Below are 20,411 nucleotides of genomic sequence, written 5' to 3'. Positions count from 1 at the left end.
GAGCTACACCTTCATTTTCAAGACCTGACATGATGCATGTGTAATGTAAACTTTTTTTTTTCTTAATTCTCATTTAAAGAGCTAAATCATTTATTTAGTTGTTTTAGGAAGAAGTCATGAGGTAACACATATATTGGTTTTATATATTATTATTATTATATTGGACCCTAAAAATGAATGGCACACCGATGATGCCAGACTGCGGTGAATAAATTAGTGTAGGCCTAACGTTACTAACTTAACGAATGAAACGCTGCTTCCCTCTACTGGGTTACCAAGCGAACTGTTTGCAATGAGACTGAATGCAAATATACAAATGAAAATCATCACCATAAATCGCTGTAAAATCAAATGATTATAAACTACTGTAATCAAAAACAAGTGCAACTGGTCCATCCTGATCATCGCTACCAACAAGTAGGCTAGCACTTTAAAAACGCCGACTGCACAACCGAATAATAACAACGGCAAAAATAGTCTCTAAAACGGAATTTAGTTCAAAAACAGTTAATATTAGAAATAGGAGAAATAAATGAACGTAAGTTACCTGAGCAAACCGCGTTCACCGCTGAATTCCAGACAATCACCGGTAATGGACGGGGGCGCCATCTTGCGGTAGGAAGCGTTGGCAAGCTTGTGCCATATCACCCAAATCTTATCTTACATCCAATTTAAATGAAACTGAAAATGTAAACATCATACTTTTCTTAAAGGCATCTTTAAGAAAAGCTAAGGCTGCTCTGAAGTGCTTCTGCACTTGCTCCAAATTCTCTATACAGACAAAAGGCCACATAACGGCCTTCTAAAATGTGACAGATCTGACCACTTCTGGCCCTTTTTGTATTGTAGGCTGATCTGGTAACTTACTACTTTGCCTGTGTGTTCATTTAAATACAGCACCAGAGTAACATTAAACTTTGCCACTCCCAGCTGAATAAATAAATAGCTAAAACCAGCCTAAGATGGTTGGATGGTTTTTAGAGGGGTTTTGGCCATCTTTTTTTTTTTAGCTAGCCAGACTGGGAGACCAGTTTAAGCCAGCCAAGACCAACCAACCAGCCTAGGATTGTTTTAGCTGTTTTTTTCCCAGCAGGGACTGTCACGACAGGTTTATATTTTTATAATTCGATTAATAATGAATATGTTTCCATTCAGAATTTCAAGTTTCTTTAGTCAGAGAATTCAAGTTAAATTTCACATTTGAGCAGTGTAAGATAGAATTAGATATAGGCCTGTTAGTTGTAAGATAGTTAGACCTAAATTCTATATATATATAAACATGATATAAAAGATATTGACTGGAACTTAATGTTTTTTTTTTAATTAATTTTGTAACTCCAATGACCACTAATAGAAGCAAAACAGAATCCTTTTTTAAACAATCAAAAATGAATGTATTATTTAAAATAATAAAATACTAAATGCATAACAATAACAAAACACACAACACTAAGCGCCAAATTAATGTTTTAATTACACATAGACGAAGACAGACACATATTTCAGTTAGGAATTGTGGCTTTCTGTGCAAACAGCAAATGTGTGCTTTTAATGCTGATTCAGACCCTCTTCCATTTGGCAAAACAACACTTATAGTTTTCCAAGAGACACAACAGCTGCACCACTATTTAGCAGCAAACTATTCCACACAGACCAAGCACTTACTTTTCACAGCAACTAACTTACTTTTAACTTTCACAAAACACACACAAAGTCAATGAGATTCATCTAGTGCACCCAGTGCTCTTCAGTTCTCCAAAATGCATTTGCTCAGAAAGTCACAAGATATCCAATATGGACGAGTAACTTCATTTGACACTACTATAAAAACAACTTTTAAAAAAAAGAAAAAAGAAAAGTTTTTTCTAAAAGTGATAATGAAGTGCGAGCATTCTTCATTAGGATAAAGATTAGGCACAAATGCCACTAATCAACAAACATCTTCTATTATTACAAGTCTTAAATAAAGTTAAAAATAAAGTTTTAGAAGAGAAACAGCTGATGGGTTTGAGATTATTGCACATCAAAAACAAAAAAAATAAAAACAAGTGCAGAAAGGAAACAACACAGCCAAACAAAAATAGATTATGTGCACATATAAAAGTTAAAATTAAAAACTGAAATGCATGAAAACATTTAAATATTGCAATTAAAATAATGTGATCTTTATTAAAATTATATTAAAATATATTATCTTAACATTGTCACTTAGAAAATGACTATGTATCACTTTACGTATCTTTCTATTCAGTTTTAACCTACCACTGAATATTAGCTACATAAAAGCTTGTATTTATAGGTCATATTTAAAACAAATGTGTTCGTCCACCTACATATAGATGTTCCTCAGTAAAACTGAGATATCACCTGTGTGACCTCCCATTTCAAAGCAAAAATCTTTTAATAAACTGGCAGTAGATGTGGCTTTTTATTGCAACTTCCCTGGGTCGGATCATCTGATCTTTCTTCCTTCAGTTTTAACGGGTTAGAAATGTTGTAGCAGCAGTAGAATTCTACGGTTTCCTTGTTATTAGTCAATGACACATTATTGAGTGAGATGTTATCATAACTTGAGACTCCAGAGTGCTTCAGAACTCAATTCTGCATCCATCAGTCTGTTTTACAATTCATCCGAGCTTGAGCTTTATTCAGCAGTTGTCCACATCAGCTCTTTGTTTGCTATTTTGTGAGTGTTTGTTCTATGCAGTAGTCCATGTGGTTTTAATCTCTGTTCACCGTTCACACTTTCATGTATTACACCACCATGTTGTGTGTTGTCATTCACGTTACTTGCGTCCCTTCGGTACAGCTCCAGGACTCCAGGATGAACCAGGCACTCTGCTGACATTTTTGTAAAGCTGACGAATCACAAAGTCATAGTTGGCAGTGGTGCACATGGCATAGAACACGTTGGCTTTGTCTGGGATCAGCAACTCTAATATAAAAAACAACAACATTGATTTATTGAGTGCTAAATAAATATAACAATAAAATTGCTAACATTTAAACTAAAATTAAAGGGATAGTTCACCCAAAAACGAATATTCTCTCATTAATTGCTCACCCTCATGTCATTCCAAACCCGTAAGACTTTCGTTCAGTATTTTTGATGAAATCTGAGAGATTTCTTTCCCTCAGTTGACAGCTACGCAACTATCACTTTGACGCTTCAAGGGGTTCATAAAGAGATTGTAAAACTAATCCATATGAATCGAGCAGTTTAGCCAAAATTTTCTGAAGATACTTGATCGCTTTATATGATGAAAAGATTGAATTAAGGCTTTTATTCAAATATAAACATTGATCAGCAAACAAACAGAAGCTCAACCAAACCTGCTTGACACACGACAACAAACCTCTCGCTGAAGCTCAAACGCTGCGTAACACGAGAATGAACCTCATTGGTTCTCACACGTCAAACGAACATGCTTGAGCTTCCGTTTACCACAACTGATGTGCGAGCTGATGAATGTTTATATGTGAATAAAGGCCTAAATTCAATCTGTTCATCATATAAAGTGATCGAGTCTCTTCAGAAAATTTGGACTAAACCGCTCAATTCATATGGATTAGTTTTACAATCTCTTTTTGAACTTTTTGAAGCATTAAAGTGGTAGTTGCGTAGCTGGCAATAAAGGGACAGAAAGCTCTCAGATTTCATTAAAAAGATTTGGACATTTGTATTTTGAAAATTAACGAAAGGTTGAGTAATTAATGATAGAATTTTAATTTTTTGGCTGAACTAACCCTTTAAAATAAAAGCTAATTCAAAATATTAATAGATACTATAATGATATTTATTACATGGCTTGGTTGAATTCTAATGTAGAATGCGGTCTGTTATTTCTTGATAATGAAAAACAGAGCGTTGCTATGGACGCGGAACGGACTATTTTCTTTAGCGGAAACAATACTATCGTTTTTAAATCAATAAACTCCTTTTTAAATCAATAATTTGTGTCAAATTATTTATTTATTTTGTAGGTAGCCATGTAATAAGCGGGATAATGTATAGCGAGGCGGTTGTTATAGCGAATAACAACCCCTTCAGGCTGATTCAAGACCTCTGGTTCAGCCTGTCGGGGTTGTTATTCGCTGTAACAACCGCCTCGCTATACATTATCCCTTATATAAATAATACTAAAACACTTGAGTCTTCTTTCAAGGTCATACATAGAATCAAGCAGCTCACCTTTGTCATTAGAAAGCACTTGTGTGAGACTAAAATCCTGGCAGTTCATCTCCTCCAAGTTGTGTTTCTCCAGAGCTCTCTGAATCACCTGAGCTGTCTTGTCCTGACTGGTTATCTAAAGATAAAGAGATGATACAGTTTCAAGACTTTAAAATCACTGGCCCTGACAAATGAGTAAAAAGACCATTAACAGACATCTTGCCTTCAGACTGCTAAAAAGAACTGTAAAATAAAAAAAGACCAAAAGAACACAGCAGAAATCTAGCCACCAACTGTTTAAGTCAACTTACCAAAATACTTTTATAAATGTTTCCGCTGTTGCCAAATTCCACGCTGACTCTGATAATGCAAGTATCGTCAACTTGCTTGTTGTACATTGGATGAAGGGCAGCGTGCAGCTGGAGAGAAGGAGAGGATGACGAGGATGATGAAGAAGCTGCAGATGAAGAAGGGGAGGGGCTGTCAGACAGATCAGCCTGTAGGGATCTTCGAAAGGAGGTGGGTGGAGTCAGAGAGGTGGTGGGTGTGTCTACTGAGATGTCCTGACAGGATACAGACTGTGACTGTGAATTAAGGGATGGAGAAAGACTATTTACCCCAACACATCTAATTATCAATAAGAACAGGTCTGTTAAGACCACAACACAGGGTTTTCAGATAGTAATAGTTCACCCCAAAATGAAAATTATCCCATAATGTACTAAACCTCAATCCATCCTAGGTGTATATGACCTTCTTCTTTAAGACGAACACAATCAGAGTACTATTAAATAATTTACTGGCTCTTCCCAGCTTTGTAATGGCACTGAATAGTGTCCAAAAAGTGCATCCATCCGTCATAAAAGTAATCCATACGACTCCAGTGGGTTAATAAATGTCTTCTGAAGCTAAGCGATGGGTTTTTGTCAGAAAAATATCCATATTTAAAACTTTATAAACTGTAATCACTGGCTCTTTTGGAGCTTCAAAAACTCAAGACACTATTCAGTGCCATTATAAAAGCTTGGAAGAGACAGGATATTATTTAATATAACTATGATTGTGTTCGGCTGAAAGAAGGAAGTCATATATACCTAGGATGGATAGAGGGTGAGTAAATTATGAGATATTTTAATTTTTTTGAACCATCCCTTTAAAGCTGTCAATGGAGGGTCAGAAAGCTCTCAGATTTAATCAAAAATATCTTCATTTGTGTTTCGAAGATGAACAACAGTCTTACTGGTTTGGAAAGACATGAGGGTGAGTAAATGATGACAGAATTTTCATTTTTGGGTGAACTATCCCTTTAAGTGGCACAAGTGACAATATGAGGTGCATCAGAAAGCTTAAAAAGTCAGATTCATCTGAATGATTATCTGGGTGTTTAGCACAAGCGATAAATATTTCAGTAATTTATGTAAAACGTCACAGGCTGGCTGTGTTGTTATCTAATACACTGTGTTCTGTCAACTTCACCACAGCCCTTTGTTGATAGTGCAAACATGAACTATATGACTGCAAGGTTAAGGCGAAACAAATCAGTCACAAACGCCTTAATGGATTTTCTAACCCAAAGGCTACAGTATAAACAAATGGTCAAATAGGTTTTGCGTTTATATTAGGCCTGTCAGATTCAGGATTATTGATTTAGTTTAATTAATTATAAATAAATAATGAAATAAAAAAAGAATTATATCCCCTGCTGACCCACATACACCGAAAGACACTGAAAACAACAAGATGTCATGTAACAGCTAAAGACATCCGTCTGATGCATGTGTACATCAGTGTTATTTTAGTTTTATTAATATAATATTGTAGAACTTATTTTATATTAGCTTTTTATTTTTATATTTCCAGTTTTCTTTTGGTAATCCTGTTTTGTATGGAAGCTTGTATCTGCCACAGTATAAAAAATAAAAAAGTGCTTTTATCAGCCACAATAATGTAATTTCTCAGCAAATATATGCCATTGTGTGCTACTGATTAATTCAAAATATCATAATTATTTTGATTAAACCTTTTTAATCGATTGAAAGCCTAAGCTTATATTAAAGGAATAAAATATTGTAGCAACTATAGTACAAAACGTCTGTAGCTCTAGTCTGCAGGTTTTTTTATGCTGAGTTGTTACCCGTACTTTGTATCCAAGAGGTGAGAGGTTGGGAATGCTGAGATCATCCATCTCTGAGCCACTGGAGCCAGAGGATGATACACTGATCTGATCAGCAAGGGTTTTCTTTGAGAAGTTCTCACTGCCAGACAGCAATCTGCAGTGAACAAGAGAAACACATCACAGAAAAACAAGCAAGTTAGCAAAATGTCTTACTTTCTGAGTCTGAGTCTAAAGGCCCCTATATACTTCATGCGAAATCAAAGAACGAACTGGTGTGATACTTCCTGTTTACAGTACAAATTGAAATTATAATTCTAATTGAAAGTGACACTGACATTGTTTTTTCATGTTTAATGCTGTAAAGCTGCTTGCTTTTAAGCAATCTAATGTATAAAATGCTATACAAATAAACGTGACGACTGAATGGAGTGCAAAATCGCAGAGCTGGTGCAAACATATCCACATCCTTATGATCAGATGCTTTCTTAACTGCCGTTTTCTTTCGTTTATTTTGTTATTGAGAACAGAACATATTTATATATTCATCTTAATTGTTGCTGTCAACAGCGTGGGTGGCATCGGGATGTTCGCTTGCAATATCTTGCTGCAAAGGTACTTCAAACTTCCTTTTACCTCTGGGCGAAAAACTAAAAAAACTTCGCTGAGAGTATATTGGAGCCCATAAAACCGGTGCTTTGAAACTGTGAATAACAACACTCACGAGGTCAGTTTCTTGGAGATGAGCCGGTGGCTCCAGTGGTTGGGAGAGCCTGGACAGGGGTCAACTGGTGGCTCCAGCTCTCTTGACAACTCATAACTGATGAGAAAGAGAGATTGACTGTTAGTATCTAAATATCTGAGATGCTTAGATGAAGTACCACGGCCTTGAATTCAAAGTCATTTCAATCTAAACCAACATTCTTAGCAAGGAAATGATCACACTGAGAATGATCATCAGAATGTGCAAGAGGCATCTCACCTCTTCTGGTCAGTAAGGGGCATGCTGCTGTTGATCCAGGAAATGATGTGAGGATGTGATTGTAGAGTGTACTGAGCACATGATGCCTGCAGCTGCCGGATCTGAGACAGAATCTCAAACTCCTGAATACAGAAAGGAATGGAGACAGAGAAAGCCATGCGTTAACACTAGCTCTGGACCAAAACCTAGTGAGCTAAAACACTAAAACAATATTTAAGACAATTGTGCTTACTTTTCTACGCTTCTCAAAGTTGATGAGACCATCCTGTGAGCACAAAGAAGAGAGTTATCTTTTAAACAAAAAAACTTCAGAGTGGGAATGGAAATTGAAAACACTATGTCTGCGACATGAATTAAGGTAAAAAAAACAATTCTCACCTGTACATTATCACTTAGTGCTGTGTCCAACATGGTGAGAACTGTCAGATAAGTGCCCAGGTACGGCACCTCACCATTGGAGGGGTTCTGTCAGAAAAACAAAAGTTGTCAGACAAAAATACACTATTGTTCAAAAGATCAAAAGGGGTTGGTAAGATTTTAAAATATTTTTGAAAATAGTCTCTTATGCTCACTAAGGCTGCATTTATTTGATCAAAAACAGTATAGTAATACTGTGAAATATTATTACAATTTAAAATAACTTTTCTATTTTAATATTTAATTCCTGTGATGACAAGCTGACTTTTCAGCATCATTACTGCAGTCTTCAGCGTCACATGATCCTTCAGAAATCATTCTAATAAGCTGATTTTGTGCAAGAAACATTTCTTATTGTCATAATGTTGTAAACCGTTGTGGTAATCAGTGCCAATTAATATTTTTTGAGGAAACGTGATACCATTTTTTTCAGAATTTTGTAATGAAGAAATTATTTATTTGAAATACAATTTTTGTAACAATTTAAAAGTCTTTACTGTCACTTTTGGTCAATTTAATGCATCCTTGCTGAATAAAAGTATTAACTTCTTAAAAAAAGAAAATCTTACTGATCCCACACTTTTGAACGGTACTGTATACTACATTTAAACGTGAATCTACAGACAGGTTTCAATATAAAATTTCCTCTTTTAAGCACACACATCTTTTCCCAACAGCTAAAATTGATTTACGGCAAGAATAAATATCTTAGTTAGGGGAACACACTGTTGATGAACCTTTACTAATGATAAACCTTACTCCGTCATACTGTGTCGGCTGGCATTATGGTAATACCCTTTTGAGTGTTTTAATTAATGAGCTGGCAAATTCACGCTTAGACACATTTTCGTTTTGGAGATGAAATTACTTGAGTCAAATTAGCTGGTGCAGATGCATACATCCCAAACAGTAGTAGTTGTTTCCCAGAAACAACAGCTTAATAATATTTTAAAAGCAAGTTGTGCCAGTGACCTTAAATGAGACAAATGCACAACATTCAGCATGGCCTTGTTATTATAAAAGCGACTCTAGTGAATCTTACCGTGTGCTTAGATGTAGGACTAAGTCTGGGAGACTTTGGTGCAGAGTGAGTGTCTACCTCTGCTGACTGGTTTTCTTCCTAAATCAATCACAAATAAATAGATAAGAGGACATTTGGCATACTGAAATGCAAACAGCCTGAAACTCTGATTTAGATAAGCATAACCGAACATAAGATGCACTGAAACAACTGGCCTGGAGAAATCACTTTAGAAGGCATTCAAAGCCAATATCCTACACCCGAAGAAATGCCACAATTCAAGATTAAGTACAATTACAGAACATGATAAAGATTAAGGTTATAGGGAAGTGGGATAGACTACTACGAGCCACCAGTTAACAACAATGAATGTTTTGCTGTCATACACTGAACACTAAACACCACAGAACATTGTGGGATGTTTTGCCTCCTTAATGGTGTCTTTGCCAACAGGATGATTCTGCATTTTTTTAACCTCATCTTCCTCCAGCCCCTATTGATTTACTCTTTGCATGCGAGCTAGAGTGAAAGGGGCTGTGGAAAATATTAAATGTTGCTAGGTAGCATCTTTTAAGATAGTAAAAAGAGCATAAAAACAGCCATGGGATGAGATCACCTCATAATCTTATCAGAGATTCAACAGTGCTATCAGCTCCTACACATAATGTTAAATCATTATGGTCATTAATCATTAGGTTCCTGTTTGCACATTGTAGTCCAAAGTGTTAGATATTGATGGAAGTTTAAGGTCAGTAAGATTTTTTTTTGGACAGATATTAATATTTTTATTCACTAAGGACATAGTAAATGAATCAAAAGTGACAGTAAACATTTATAAATTTTATACAAGATTTCTATTTCAAATAAATGCTGTTCTTTAGAACTTTCTATTAAATCACAAAAAAAAAAAATCATGGTTTCCACAAAAATATTAAGCAGGACAACCATTTTCAACACTGATAATAGTGAGAAATGTTTCTTGAGCACCAAATCAGTATATTAGAATGATTTCTGAGGGGATAATATGACACTGAGGTCTGGAGTAATGATGCTGAAAATTCAGCTTTGCTTCACAGGAATAAATTACATTATAAAATAGCAAAATTAGCATAAAATATCTATTTTTTAAACATTAAAAAAAATCATACTGACCCCAAATGTTTTAATGGAAGTGCACGTCAAACTTTTTAGAAGATTAGGGTAGACAACAGATTTAAAGCAGGCAAACCTGTGAAACTTACCTCTACAAGGATCTCTCGATTGATCAGCACACAGTTCTCATCGGGAAAGGTGTCGCACAGCTGATCAAAGGCAGTCATACTCTCCCTGAAATTGCATGGATATGGATTTACATTTACTACTATGTATTATGCAAACTGTGTGCTTAACATTTCATTACAGGTTTAATGGCTGTTTCAGGATGTCAGGATCAGAAAGCACTACCTGCTGATTGTCGCCCAGGTTTTCTTTAGCCGGTAGACAGCATTAGACTGAAGAGCAGATAAGATGGCTCTTAGAGAGGAGAAGTTTCTCAACTGACGGCACTCCTGTCATACAAATAATAATAAATAGAACAAATCATCTTAAAAAAAGAAATATTAACTTCATAAATTCACACTGGATCAAATATGCACCAACACATATGATGACATTATCTTTAAATATCTGTGCCATTAAAATTCATGCCAACAGTTTAATTATTCTTGCTCAGCAAGATTCTCTTCAAACTGTAGCTCTGTCACGACAGTAACTTTAGCAGAGTGTTCAATTCAATTCACATTTATTCGTATTACTGTGTTCAAGTAATGCATTTCATAAATGTACATATACAAATCACCCAGTTAGCTAACATCGTATACATTTTAAGTGTATGAGTGTCTCCTTCTAATGCCTATTATAGTGCTCCTTGTGGCATTGCTGAGAACTGCAAAAAAAAAAAATCATAATGATTTGTGCTCTGACACATTTCAGAATGCAATCATGCATTTAAATTTGCATTCACATACTTGCCTATTCATAGTTTTCACATGACGTCACACTCTTATAGGAACACCCACCTGGAGGCCAAAAGAAGGCTTTCCTCCATCGCCTGCCAGTTATTTTTACCAGGTTTTTACCAAGTACTAATGTAGTGAGACAGTGATATTAAAAAAAAACAAATTCAATATGAACCTTATTAATTATGCATACTATGTACAGGCAAGCAGATGAACCCAGAATATAAACGCAACACACAGTTTCCCCTTAAGCGTTTTTACATAGAAAACCATTATAAAGAAGACGCTTCACCATTCAGCGTGTTGCGTTCAAATTCTGGGCTCATCTGCATATAGTATGCATCATCAATAAGGTGTATACGTAATTTGATCTTATAATATAACAGTTTTAGTACATTAAGGCAATTTAAGGCCTGGTGTCACAGACAGGGCTTAGATTAAGCCAGGATTAGTCCTAAATTCAATAAGGACATTTAAGTAGCTTTTATAAACATGCCTTAGAAAAAAAAACATTACTGATGTGTATTCTTGAGGCAAAACAATGGCACTGACATATTTTAAGATATGTCACTGCAAGTTGTTTTCAGTTAAAACAGCTCAAAAATGCATTTTAGCCTAGGATTAGGTTTAAGCCTTGTCTATGAAAACAGGGGTAAATGTTTTTCACTTTAAGCATTTTACAATGTCCCGCTGTTTCCAGTGCCCAAAACGTACATTTGTTCACATGTTTTTGTTTTTCTTCTTTTGAAAGGTGATCTTAATATTCGTGGCATGAACCAAATGACAAATTTGCAGGCTTGTTCTGCAGTTCTATGGATGTTTTGCTCTACAGATCTAAAGATGAAAACTATGAATAGTATGTTTCGAGCCTTATACACACCTGAGCCACAGAGATCCACTTCTCAATAATCTTTGCCCTGTGTGTAGGGCTGCTACGAGGGCAGGATGGGGAGCCGGGGGGGGAGGTGGCAGAAGGCCACAGCAGAGAGGTGATAACGCAGTTAGTGACGGCATTAAACTGGGCAATGGTGGCACGGACCGTGGGCGCTAGATTCCGGTTCTCCTTCTTGTCCCTTTGAGACCAAATGCAGCCAAGACAGTGAAATGGAACCACTTTGACAAAGAGTTCCTGAGAAAGAAATGGAAACGGATGAATAAAAGTAGGCCAAAAATAAAAACTAGCCTCAGTGTGCAAAACTTGACACTTACAGCATCTAATAGTGTGAGCTGCTCAGCTATGTCTTGAGCGGGGAAGGCCAGTACATCCCCCATCTCTTCTATGTCTCGTCTGTCCATGGTGTCTTTAGTTTCTGGACTCTCTGCGTCAGCAGCGCTGGCTTCTACTGATGTACCCATGTGCTTGTCTGTTGATCCATAAGAAGTTATTTAGCACTGATTTTTGGGGTGTATGTGCATAAAAGCTAAATTAGCCATATTTCAAGGCTTGCCTTCAGTCTGAAATTTTCTGAGAAGAGCATCGGCTTGATTAACCAGACGTCTGAAACAAAGGCGATGACGCATATGAGCACAGAGCAGCCGAAGAGCCTGTTGATCCGGAGAGTCCCGAAGGTCCTCGTGATATTCGTCTAACCACAGCCGGATCAGACAGGGCAGAGAACTGCATACACACACACACACTTTGTTAGCACCTTATTGTTTCATACTAATTATTGAAGCTTATGGATTTAGGAATAACCCAGATGAAAAAAGTAGTTTCAAAACATTAATTCAAGTATAATGGTCGCAACCCGTTTCAATTTGAAGGTAATCATAAAACAATATTACAAGGCTCTCTGAAATGCTTGATTCTGGTCAGTCACGGTATTCTGAGGTCAGTTAATCCCCGATAATTACTGTAGAAATGCTGTATAATGATCACTCATATGCTTATTGAGGCCGGCTCTTTTTTCATGTTTCTCGTTATCACACCACGGACACTTTCTCTCTGGTTTCATTCCAAAGATTTTAAAACGGTTTCTTCTCAAATCAATATTATGTGGCAAGTAGTCATGTAACAAGCGTGATAATTTACATCCACCTGGTTGTTATCACAAAATAAACCCTTCAGGGAAGATCACAGTGTCGAGGTTTACATCAGGGGTGTTCAAACTCAGTCCTCACTGTCCTGCAGAGCTTAGCTCCAACTTGCCTCAACACACCTGCCTGGATGTTTCTAGTATGTCAAGTAAGACCTTGATTAGCTGGTTCAGGTGTGTTTAACTGGGGTTGGAGCTGAAATCTGCATGACAGTGGCCCTCCATGAATAGGATTGAACACCACTGCCTATTTGACCACAGAATATAACAAACTGATCAGAATCAAGACTACCAAGAAGTTTCTGAAGATTCACCTTACCTCCTGACACAGACACTGTTGTCCAGATTGGTGACCATGTCCTCTCTACAGAGACAAATAAATAAGTCCAAAGTTTATATTCAAAACATTCCTAAAACCCTTCAGAGAAGCTTTAGGATAATGAACATTGCAACAATTTCTGTTCATGTTTTTAACACAAATGTGTCACAAGTGCTCTTTCAAGGCCTATTGCCTTTATTTATGCTTCAACAGAAAAAAAGAACACTCAATGTTCAACATAAGAGCCTCTGACGCCTCTGACTAGTCAAGTGAAACCTGTTCTACAATGTGAAGTGTCCTCCTCCATTCCATTGCATCACTGATATGTATAGTGTGACTATCATACTGCCACAGTCATCATGTGTCTCATGGGAAACACTTAGCCTCACAATGAATTTAGAAATTTGGGCTTCCCCCTTCATTTGACTTTTCACGGTCACTGAGTCCTACGTATGCCGAGTAAATATCATATTTAAATACATGAGGGATAGCCGTGTCAAAAACGGAAGTCAGTCAATGACCTGATGTCATTGATAAGGTACCTTGAGATGAAGTTGGCAGGTTCAGTATTAATTAGTTTTAATTATGTCTAAAAAGTATGTTTTAGACAAAACCAAGCAATTATTATATTATATTATAATGCTTATTTCTTAGTAGAAATAGAATCATAAGTTATTATGATTGAAATTATTATTATATTATTATGATGAAATTATAAAATTTTAGAGAGCCCCTAAGGAGACATGGTGATGATAAAAATATGATCTATTTTTAATGATCTCGAGTTCTCTAACAGGAAATGCAAAATAATTTGCATTTGCCAGCAAAATCGTTGCCTTTCCCAGATAAAATTTACGTTCACTAGCAAATGCATTGAAACAGTTTTTCTTCCCACCTTATATTAGAATGCAAAGTTCCTCAGACGAACGCAAAAGCATTGAAATGAGGGTTCATAGTGTCAATTCGGGTAGACTATACTTACAAACTTTTTTTTTTTTTAATTACTCCATCGTTCAAAAGTTTGGGGTCAGATGGTTGTGAAAGAAGTCTTTTATGCCCACCAATGCTGCATTTATTTGATCAAAAATACAGTAAAAACAGTAATATTGTGAAATTTTTCAGTGTCACATGATCCTTCAGAAATCATTCAAATATTTTGATTTGCTGCTCATGAAACATTTCTTATTAACGTCGTGCTGCTTAATATTATCGTGGCATTTTTTCTGAATACTCTGATGAACAGAAAGTTTTAAAAAACTTTTGTAACAATATAAATGTCTTCACCATCACTTTTTATCAATTTAATGAATCTTTGCTGAATAAAAGTATTAACTTAAAAAAAAAAATCGTATTGACGGTAGTGTTAGTGTTAATGTTGGCTTAATGTCCCTCAACACTAAACTCTTTAATTGAGCGTTTATGCTCACCTTTGAAACAGGAGTTCTATGAAAGTATTTGTGCAGGTAAAGGCTCTGTAGGTGGAGAGGAAGATTTGCGTGTAATCTGGGTCAGGGCACTCTGGGTTCACCAATTCTGTGACAAGACGCTCCAGAGTGGCTGCTTTAAGCCTGCGGACCTTCAGTGTGCGGTACTGCATGAAGCCAAAGGCAGAATCGTTCTCAGCGGCATCAGCTGGGGGTTGAATGGGTTCTCGGTGAAGAGTGACCCCGTAGACGGCCCCGTCTTCCACCTCCTCTCCCCACTCCTGCACTGGGTCCTGGAAAACAGATCATCAGGCTAAACATGTTGAATTTGCAGCGCACTAATGGAAAAATATGCACACATTGAACCTACTGTCAAACTTGATATGATGCCCATTGCATTGCTTTTAACAAAGACAGTGCCATCATAAAATTATATTTTGCAGTCCTGAAGAAACTGCAGCATGTCATGAGATTTTAGAAGAAGAAAACAAAAGGCAGAACTGTAGTGGGCTTGTCGCGGTTTCTGCAGTAAAATGCACTGAAATGTAGGCCTTCAACTGAAATTCCCCCAAAAAAACAATGCCTGCAAAGCACTGACCTAACATTTCATGTGTCCAGGAGGAAATATACAAAACAGTTCTATGGAAAACACAGGCAAATTGTTATCCAAATTACAAGTCAGGAGGAGTGACTACACATTATCTTCACTGGCTTGAGAAGACAATACATTGCATTTATGTTCTCAGAAGATGCCTTCTCAACAAAATCGTATAAAACAGTGTTCAGATTATGCTATAAGCAAATACACCAAACATTTTTTACAGTATTAAGAGTAACACCACTGTTGAACGATGTCCACACAAGAAGCCATTTTCATTTTTTAAGGAAAGAGGAGAAATCATTGTGGAAAACCATAACTAGTTGACACCAAAAATACTCTTACAAAAATCCTCCTTGGTGGTAAAATGAAACCACGATTATTTGCATAGCAAATACCATCCCTGAATGAAAACCAGCTGTGGGCGAATAAAAAACAAAACCTATGGGGTTTAAACAAAGACAGACTGTGTGACACACTGGAGTAATTAAGTCCAGTGTTTTCCCTTTCAGAACAAGAAGGGATGTTGTTGGGCTGATTGTTGACTGATTCAGATGTGACCAGCATTAGATGAACTCATAACAACTGACCTGAGAACATATTAGCATAATGGTGTCATCGGTCACTGATTCTTGAGACACGGGACGAACCACAATTTACATGACATTAGATTGAAAAAAAAAAAAAGGAATAAGAAACATTTACTCATTGAAATCAATAACAGATTGTACTAAAATATGCTTAAAACAAAGTCTATTCGATTTTCTTTTTGATTGATCAAAATAATGACATTAGCTATAAAACCACATATAACTCAATACATTCATTTAATTGTAAACAAAATAATACACTATCTGTCAGAAGTGTGAGTTCAGTAAAAAATAAAAAATAAAAATTATTTTGCATTAAATTTTCCAAAAGTCACAATAAAGACATTTATGTTACAGACGTTTTCTATTTTAAAAAAATGCTGTTCTTTTGAAGTTTCTATTCGTCACAGAATTGTGAAAAAAATGTATCACAGTTTACAGACATTAAGCAGTGCAGCTGTTTTCAACATTAATAATAAATAGAAATGTTTCTTGAGCATCAAATCAGCATATTATAATGATTTCTGAAGGATAATGTGACACTGAAGACTGGAGTAATGATGCTGAAAATTCAGCTTTGACATCACAAGAATAAATTACATTTTAAAATATATTAAAATAGAAGACAGTTATTTAAATTAATAATATTTCACCATTTTACAGTTTTTACTGTATTTTTTATTTGAAAAATTACTGATCCCAAACTTTTGAAAGTAATGTATATGAACTTTAAGAAAAAGAAATTTCTATTTGTAAAATAAACACTTCTATGACCTGACAAAAGGAGGTGAAATAAATAAAGGATCTTAAATATACACCTTTTGTGGGGTTTTTTTCTTTCATACATTAGTTCAATAAGGAGACATAAGATATTGTTGCCTAGTTTCTTTAAGTATTTAAAAAATATATAAAAAATAATATATTTAGATCATTTCCATCATTTAAGTTAGTCTTATAGCAACATCAGAAAAAACTAATTCTGCATTTAATATATGTGTGACATGGAAAATATGTAAGCTGTCACAAGCCAGGTGATGAACATATTGACCAGAAATATCCTAAGTTATTCTGATGTACATAAAAAAAATATATATTGATTTTTCACTTCTGTTGACTGTTTTGTTCTACATTGCTCTGTGGCAATACCTCTATGAATCTCAGAATATACATAATATGCAAACCACACATTTGGAAAAGGTGCTTCCAAGTAACCCAAGGACAATCTATTCCTCTAACACATCAATTGCTGTGAAAATAACAAGTGCATTCTTCCCAGAAACTGCAGTCATGCAAAACAGAGAGCTTTCCAAGCCAAAGCCCGTGTCTCCTTTAAAACTGTGCCATGGAACAAAACACAGGGAATGATGATGGGAGAGGGAAAGCTGAAGCTGTGAAACAGAACACACTGTACACATCTTCAATCTACAGTTGGGTCTGACTGAGAACAAACACAAAATCTGTTCTATTGTGAGACTCCCGAGGCACCACACCCTCCCCTGAGCTCTCATTACATGTCAACGGCTGATTAATCGCTTTCCTAAAGCTAATATCGCACCTAATTGTAAAACCACTTAGTTTTGGTCAGTGACAAGAGAAAGAAGTGAGATGTCCAGAGAGAAAGAACGGGAAATACTGCATTTTCTACAGCATTAAAGTGAAGAGAAAAACACGGTTGATTCATTCACGCTGAACTCCGCGCGACACACTGTCCAACAACAACAACAACACGCGTTTCCCAGTTTGATGATGAAAGTTAGTCATTCTAGTTTCTTAAAATCACATTCAACAGACTTAATGTCCTCGATAAAATAGCGTAAGTGACTTACCATTGTGAACTTCCATTTCCCCATGTTCTCAGCTCACTGTTCTTCAGCCGTATGATCAAGCAGTGTAAGCGTTCCCACTTTCCATTAGCGCAGCAAAAACTTTGGTAAGTATATTCCTTAGTCAGCTGGCGTTAAAGTTGACTGTCATGTTATCTAGAGAGCTGCAGGGAATGGATAACTTTGCCAGGTTCGGTTTAATCAAAAACTCCAGTGAAGATTAAGTCAACTTTCTGTACATTTCATACCTGTCTGTCGGCTACTACCTTTATATCATCAATTATAAATATGCTTTAACTGAAGTCTGTGACCTAAGAAAATTATTATCATTATTATTATGTCAGAGCTTTTTTTTTAGCTGTCTAGATAGCACACAGCGCACCTGTAGAGCGCTTTAAAGTGCAGTGGGTTGATCTCTCTATGTAGATGAATGCGTCTAGTATGGCGAACGGTAGTGCTTACGTTACATGAAGATCAGCGAATCATACTATGGTGAACGCTTGACTTATGAATATTAATTAGGTTGCATGTCCAATCGCATCAGTTTACCAAGCAAATTTGCATAGAGGAGATTCTAGGGATTTATACTAAATGTGTTCAAAGTTTTAAGTAGCAACATCTATTTTATAATACATTAATTCAAACATACAATTCCTTATTTATATTTTTCCATTTGTAATTTAAAGAGGGGCCCAAAAGTCTGAGACCTATTTAATTAATTTTACATCATGTTGAGTTTATGTATAGGTTTAGCTTCAATTTCAAATCCCAAAGTTGTGCTGATCAAACGACAAATACTGCATCCCGTTTTATCCAGGAATAGTACAAATGACTCAGACAACACTATGCAGATCCTTAGATGAATAATGGTGAACATCTTATGAGATACCCTTTCACAAACCACAAACACACAATATCTCAATGAGACAATGAGCAAATTGTTGGTTTCTGGGTACAGTGAGTTCATTAATGTCTTTCTGTTCTCTCTGACGTAAATCTGTGAATGTGCAGTGTCCTACAGAAAGCCCACCCCATATACAATGCAACAATGGGTGACACACACTATACTGAACTCTTATTGACAGACCACAATCATGCTTAAAGTATTTATGCATATCCACTAACAATACCACTCATTAAGAAGACAGAAGTCACATGCTGATGTGTGCTGATTCACACACTCCAACAAACAGATCATTACTTCATTTTAAATAAAAAAATTCAATATTTTGTTTTACCATACAATTCCATGGTGCAAAACAGTCTGAAAGCCAGGTTAAATAGCTAACAAACACGAAAAAAGCTTACATGCCAGCAATGCTGCAAATACTTTTCATTTCTGACATGCTTAGTAACATTCTGGTCGGGTAGTAACTGTTAGTTATCATCTTGGTGATGGATTGTCAACTGCTGGTATTTTCAAGTAAACTGTATTGAAAGACACTTTGTTAGGACAGCATGTGCTAAGGATGAAAGTGCAAACGCCAGTTTAATTTTAACCTATGATCCATGTTGTTTACTACAGTGGACTGATCATGTAAATTATTTCTAAGCATTCAGGGTTGAGATGCTACACCTAAACCACCGTTGACCCTTACCCATAATTCTGACTGCTCTCATTATTTAAATGTGTACACCAACATTTAAAAGATTGGCATTTGTACATTTTTTTTCTCGAGTCTCTTATGCTCACCAAGGCTGCATTTATTTAGTCAAAATAAGTTACATTGTGAAATATTATTACAATTTAAAATACATAATTTCTATTTTAATATATTATAAAATGTAATTTATTCCTTTGAATACAAAGATGAATCTTCAGCATCATTACTCCAGTCTTTGCTTTTCAGCGTCACATGATCCTTATAAAGGTCATTACTGTCACATTTGATCAACTGCATTCTCGCTTAATAAAGGCATTCATTTCTTAAAAAAAAAGATTTACTGACCCCAAAGTTTTGAACATTCAACAAAAGTGAAGCTGACAACAATTTTTCATATCGACAAATATTTATCAAAGGGTTAGAAGGGATGGATATACAGTTGACTGCTTTACGGTTGTTCTGTCTTATAGCTCATTTCTAGCCAGATTTGGATATTTATACAGCAGCAGTTTCTCTGTTTAGGATGAAGCCGCTTTGGATAAAAGCATGCACTAAATGATTAAAAGCAAATGCAATTGTCAATGGATCACCATCAGCACTGACCTCACAGTGTTCCTCAAGGTCCAGAAGATGGAAGCTCCTGAGCCAAACACCGGGCTCCTCATCCATCTGCACATCCACATGATGCCCAGTCTGGCACAGCAGATGCCTCATTCGTCCCAGTCGTGCCCGCAGACCCTTCTCTCCCCCGGACACCACCAGAGACGACCTCATCCTCCACCAGTATCACACGCCAACTTCCCCCAAGAGCTGCAGACACACGTCAGGCATGTTATCCAACTTTGACATGCATTCGGTAGTATGGAGCTTCTATTTGCTGGACTGTGGAACAATCATGGAATAAATCGTTATTTAAAAGTTTATTAAACACAAGATGAGCTACTCACAGTGGAAGTTGCTCCTTATCCAACGTCTGTTCGTAGTAGATCAGCTCCTAAAAATCCATGTTTGAACTAGGAGATGGGATGCCGTGACCTTCCAGAAAGATCCCTCATGAACTGACGCAGAGACCTGAACACTGATGTCTGCCGCACAAGTGACTATGAACTGAGGAGGTTATCTAAACTCTAGTAACCCAGCAATTCTCATCCATCCATCTCTGATTCTCTCAATGCTGACTAACATGAACACACTCACACAATAATCTAATTGTCTGCACAGACTAATGGGCTGTCAGCTTGGTTTGTTCCACTCAGTGCATCCTTTTCACTGACACAATCTCTCCTTTTTCTGACATTCTTTTGTTGTACATATTA

The 20,411-nt window shown here is 36.3% G+C and overlaps 2 protein-coding genes across 10 annotated transcripts in view; both read right to left on the bottom strand.

Annotated features, from left to right (window-relative positions):
• The window catches only part of plppr2b (phospholipid phosphatase related 2b), a 156,922-nt gene extending 156,294 nt beyond the window's left edge, over positions 1–628 (bottom strand). For 4 of the 5 annotated variants that reach the window (XM_079882710.1, XM_079882711.1, XM_079882715.1 and 1 more), the window contains exon 1: positions 548–628. In XM_079882710.1, coding sequence (XP_079738836.1) covers positions 548–609 — 62 coding nt within the window. In that variant the 5' untranslated portion in view covers positions 610–628. The remainder of the gene's footprint in view (positions 1–547) is intronic. The other variant, XM_079882708.1, reaches the window with a different exon arrangement.
• An 823-nt stretch (positions 629–1,451) lies between these two features.
• rgl3a (ral guanine nucleotide dissociation stimulator-like 3a) lies at positions 1,452–20,175 on the bottom strand. Of its 5 annotated transcripts, XR_013822557.1 has the most exons (19): positions 20,043–20,175; positions 19,699–19,905; positions 14,484–14,773; positions 13,057–13,101; positions 12,150–12,319; positions 11,911–12,065; positions 11,582–11,830; positions 10,148–10,251; positions 9,946–10,030; positions 8,726–8,803; positions 7,645–7,731; positions 7,499–7,531; positions 7,267–7,388; positions 7,009–7,104; positions 6,312–6,441; positions 4,483–4,755; positions 4,193–4,307; positions 2,414–2,935; positions 1,452–2,367 (listed from the first exon to the last, which is right to left on the bottom strand). XR_013822557.1 is itself a non-coding variant. In XM_079884009.1 (18 exons), the coding sequence occupies exons 2-18, from the start codon at positions 19,867–19,869 to the stop codon at positions 2,787–2,789; spliced, it is 2,352 nt and encodes a 783-aa protein (XP_079740135.1). In that variant the 5' UTR covers positions 19,870–19,905; positions 20,043–20,175; the 3' UTR covers positions 1,452–2,786. The 5 variants fall into 5 exon arrangements, 3 of the variants coding, with proteins under 3 accessions (XP_079740135.1, XP_079740136.1, XP_079740137.1); XR_013822558.1 differs by lacking the exons at positions 19,699–19,905; positions 20,043–20,175 and adding an exon at positions 17,495–17,925; XM_079884009.1 differs by having other exon boundaries at positions 1,452–2,935.
• Between the last annotated feature and the right edge of the window lie 236 nt (positions 20,176–20,411).

Source organism: Squalius cephalus (genome assembly GCF_949319135.1).
Source record: "Squalius cephalus genome assembly, chromosome: 10".
Classification (NCBI taxonomy): domain Eukaryota; kingdom Metazoa; phylum Chordata; class Actinopteri; order Cypriniformes; family Leuciscidae; genus Squalius; species Squalius cephalus.
Note: the sequence above shows the minus strand (reverse complement) of the source record. Positions and strands in the feature narration are given on the sequence as shown.

Bases quoted from the DNA above. Each gene is read 5' to 3' on its own strand.
- rgl3a (XM_079884009.1), bottom strand. From the start codon at position 19,869: ATGAGGTCGTCTCTGGTGGTGTCCGGGGGAGAGAAGGGTCTGCGGGCA. The intron at 7,732-8,725 runs GTAAGATTCACT...TTTTTCTGACAG, and splicing joins GTCCTACATCTAAGCACACG to AACCCCTCCAATGGTGAGGT. The intron at 6,442-7,008 runs GTGAGTGTTGTT...TGTTCACTGCAG, and splicing joins ATCTCCAAGAAACTGACCTC to ATTGCTGTCTGGCAGTGAGA.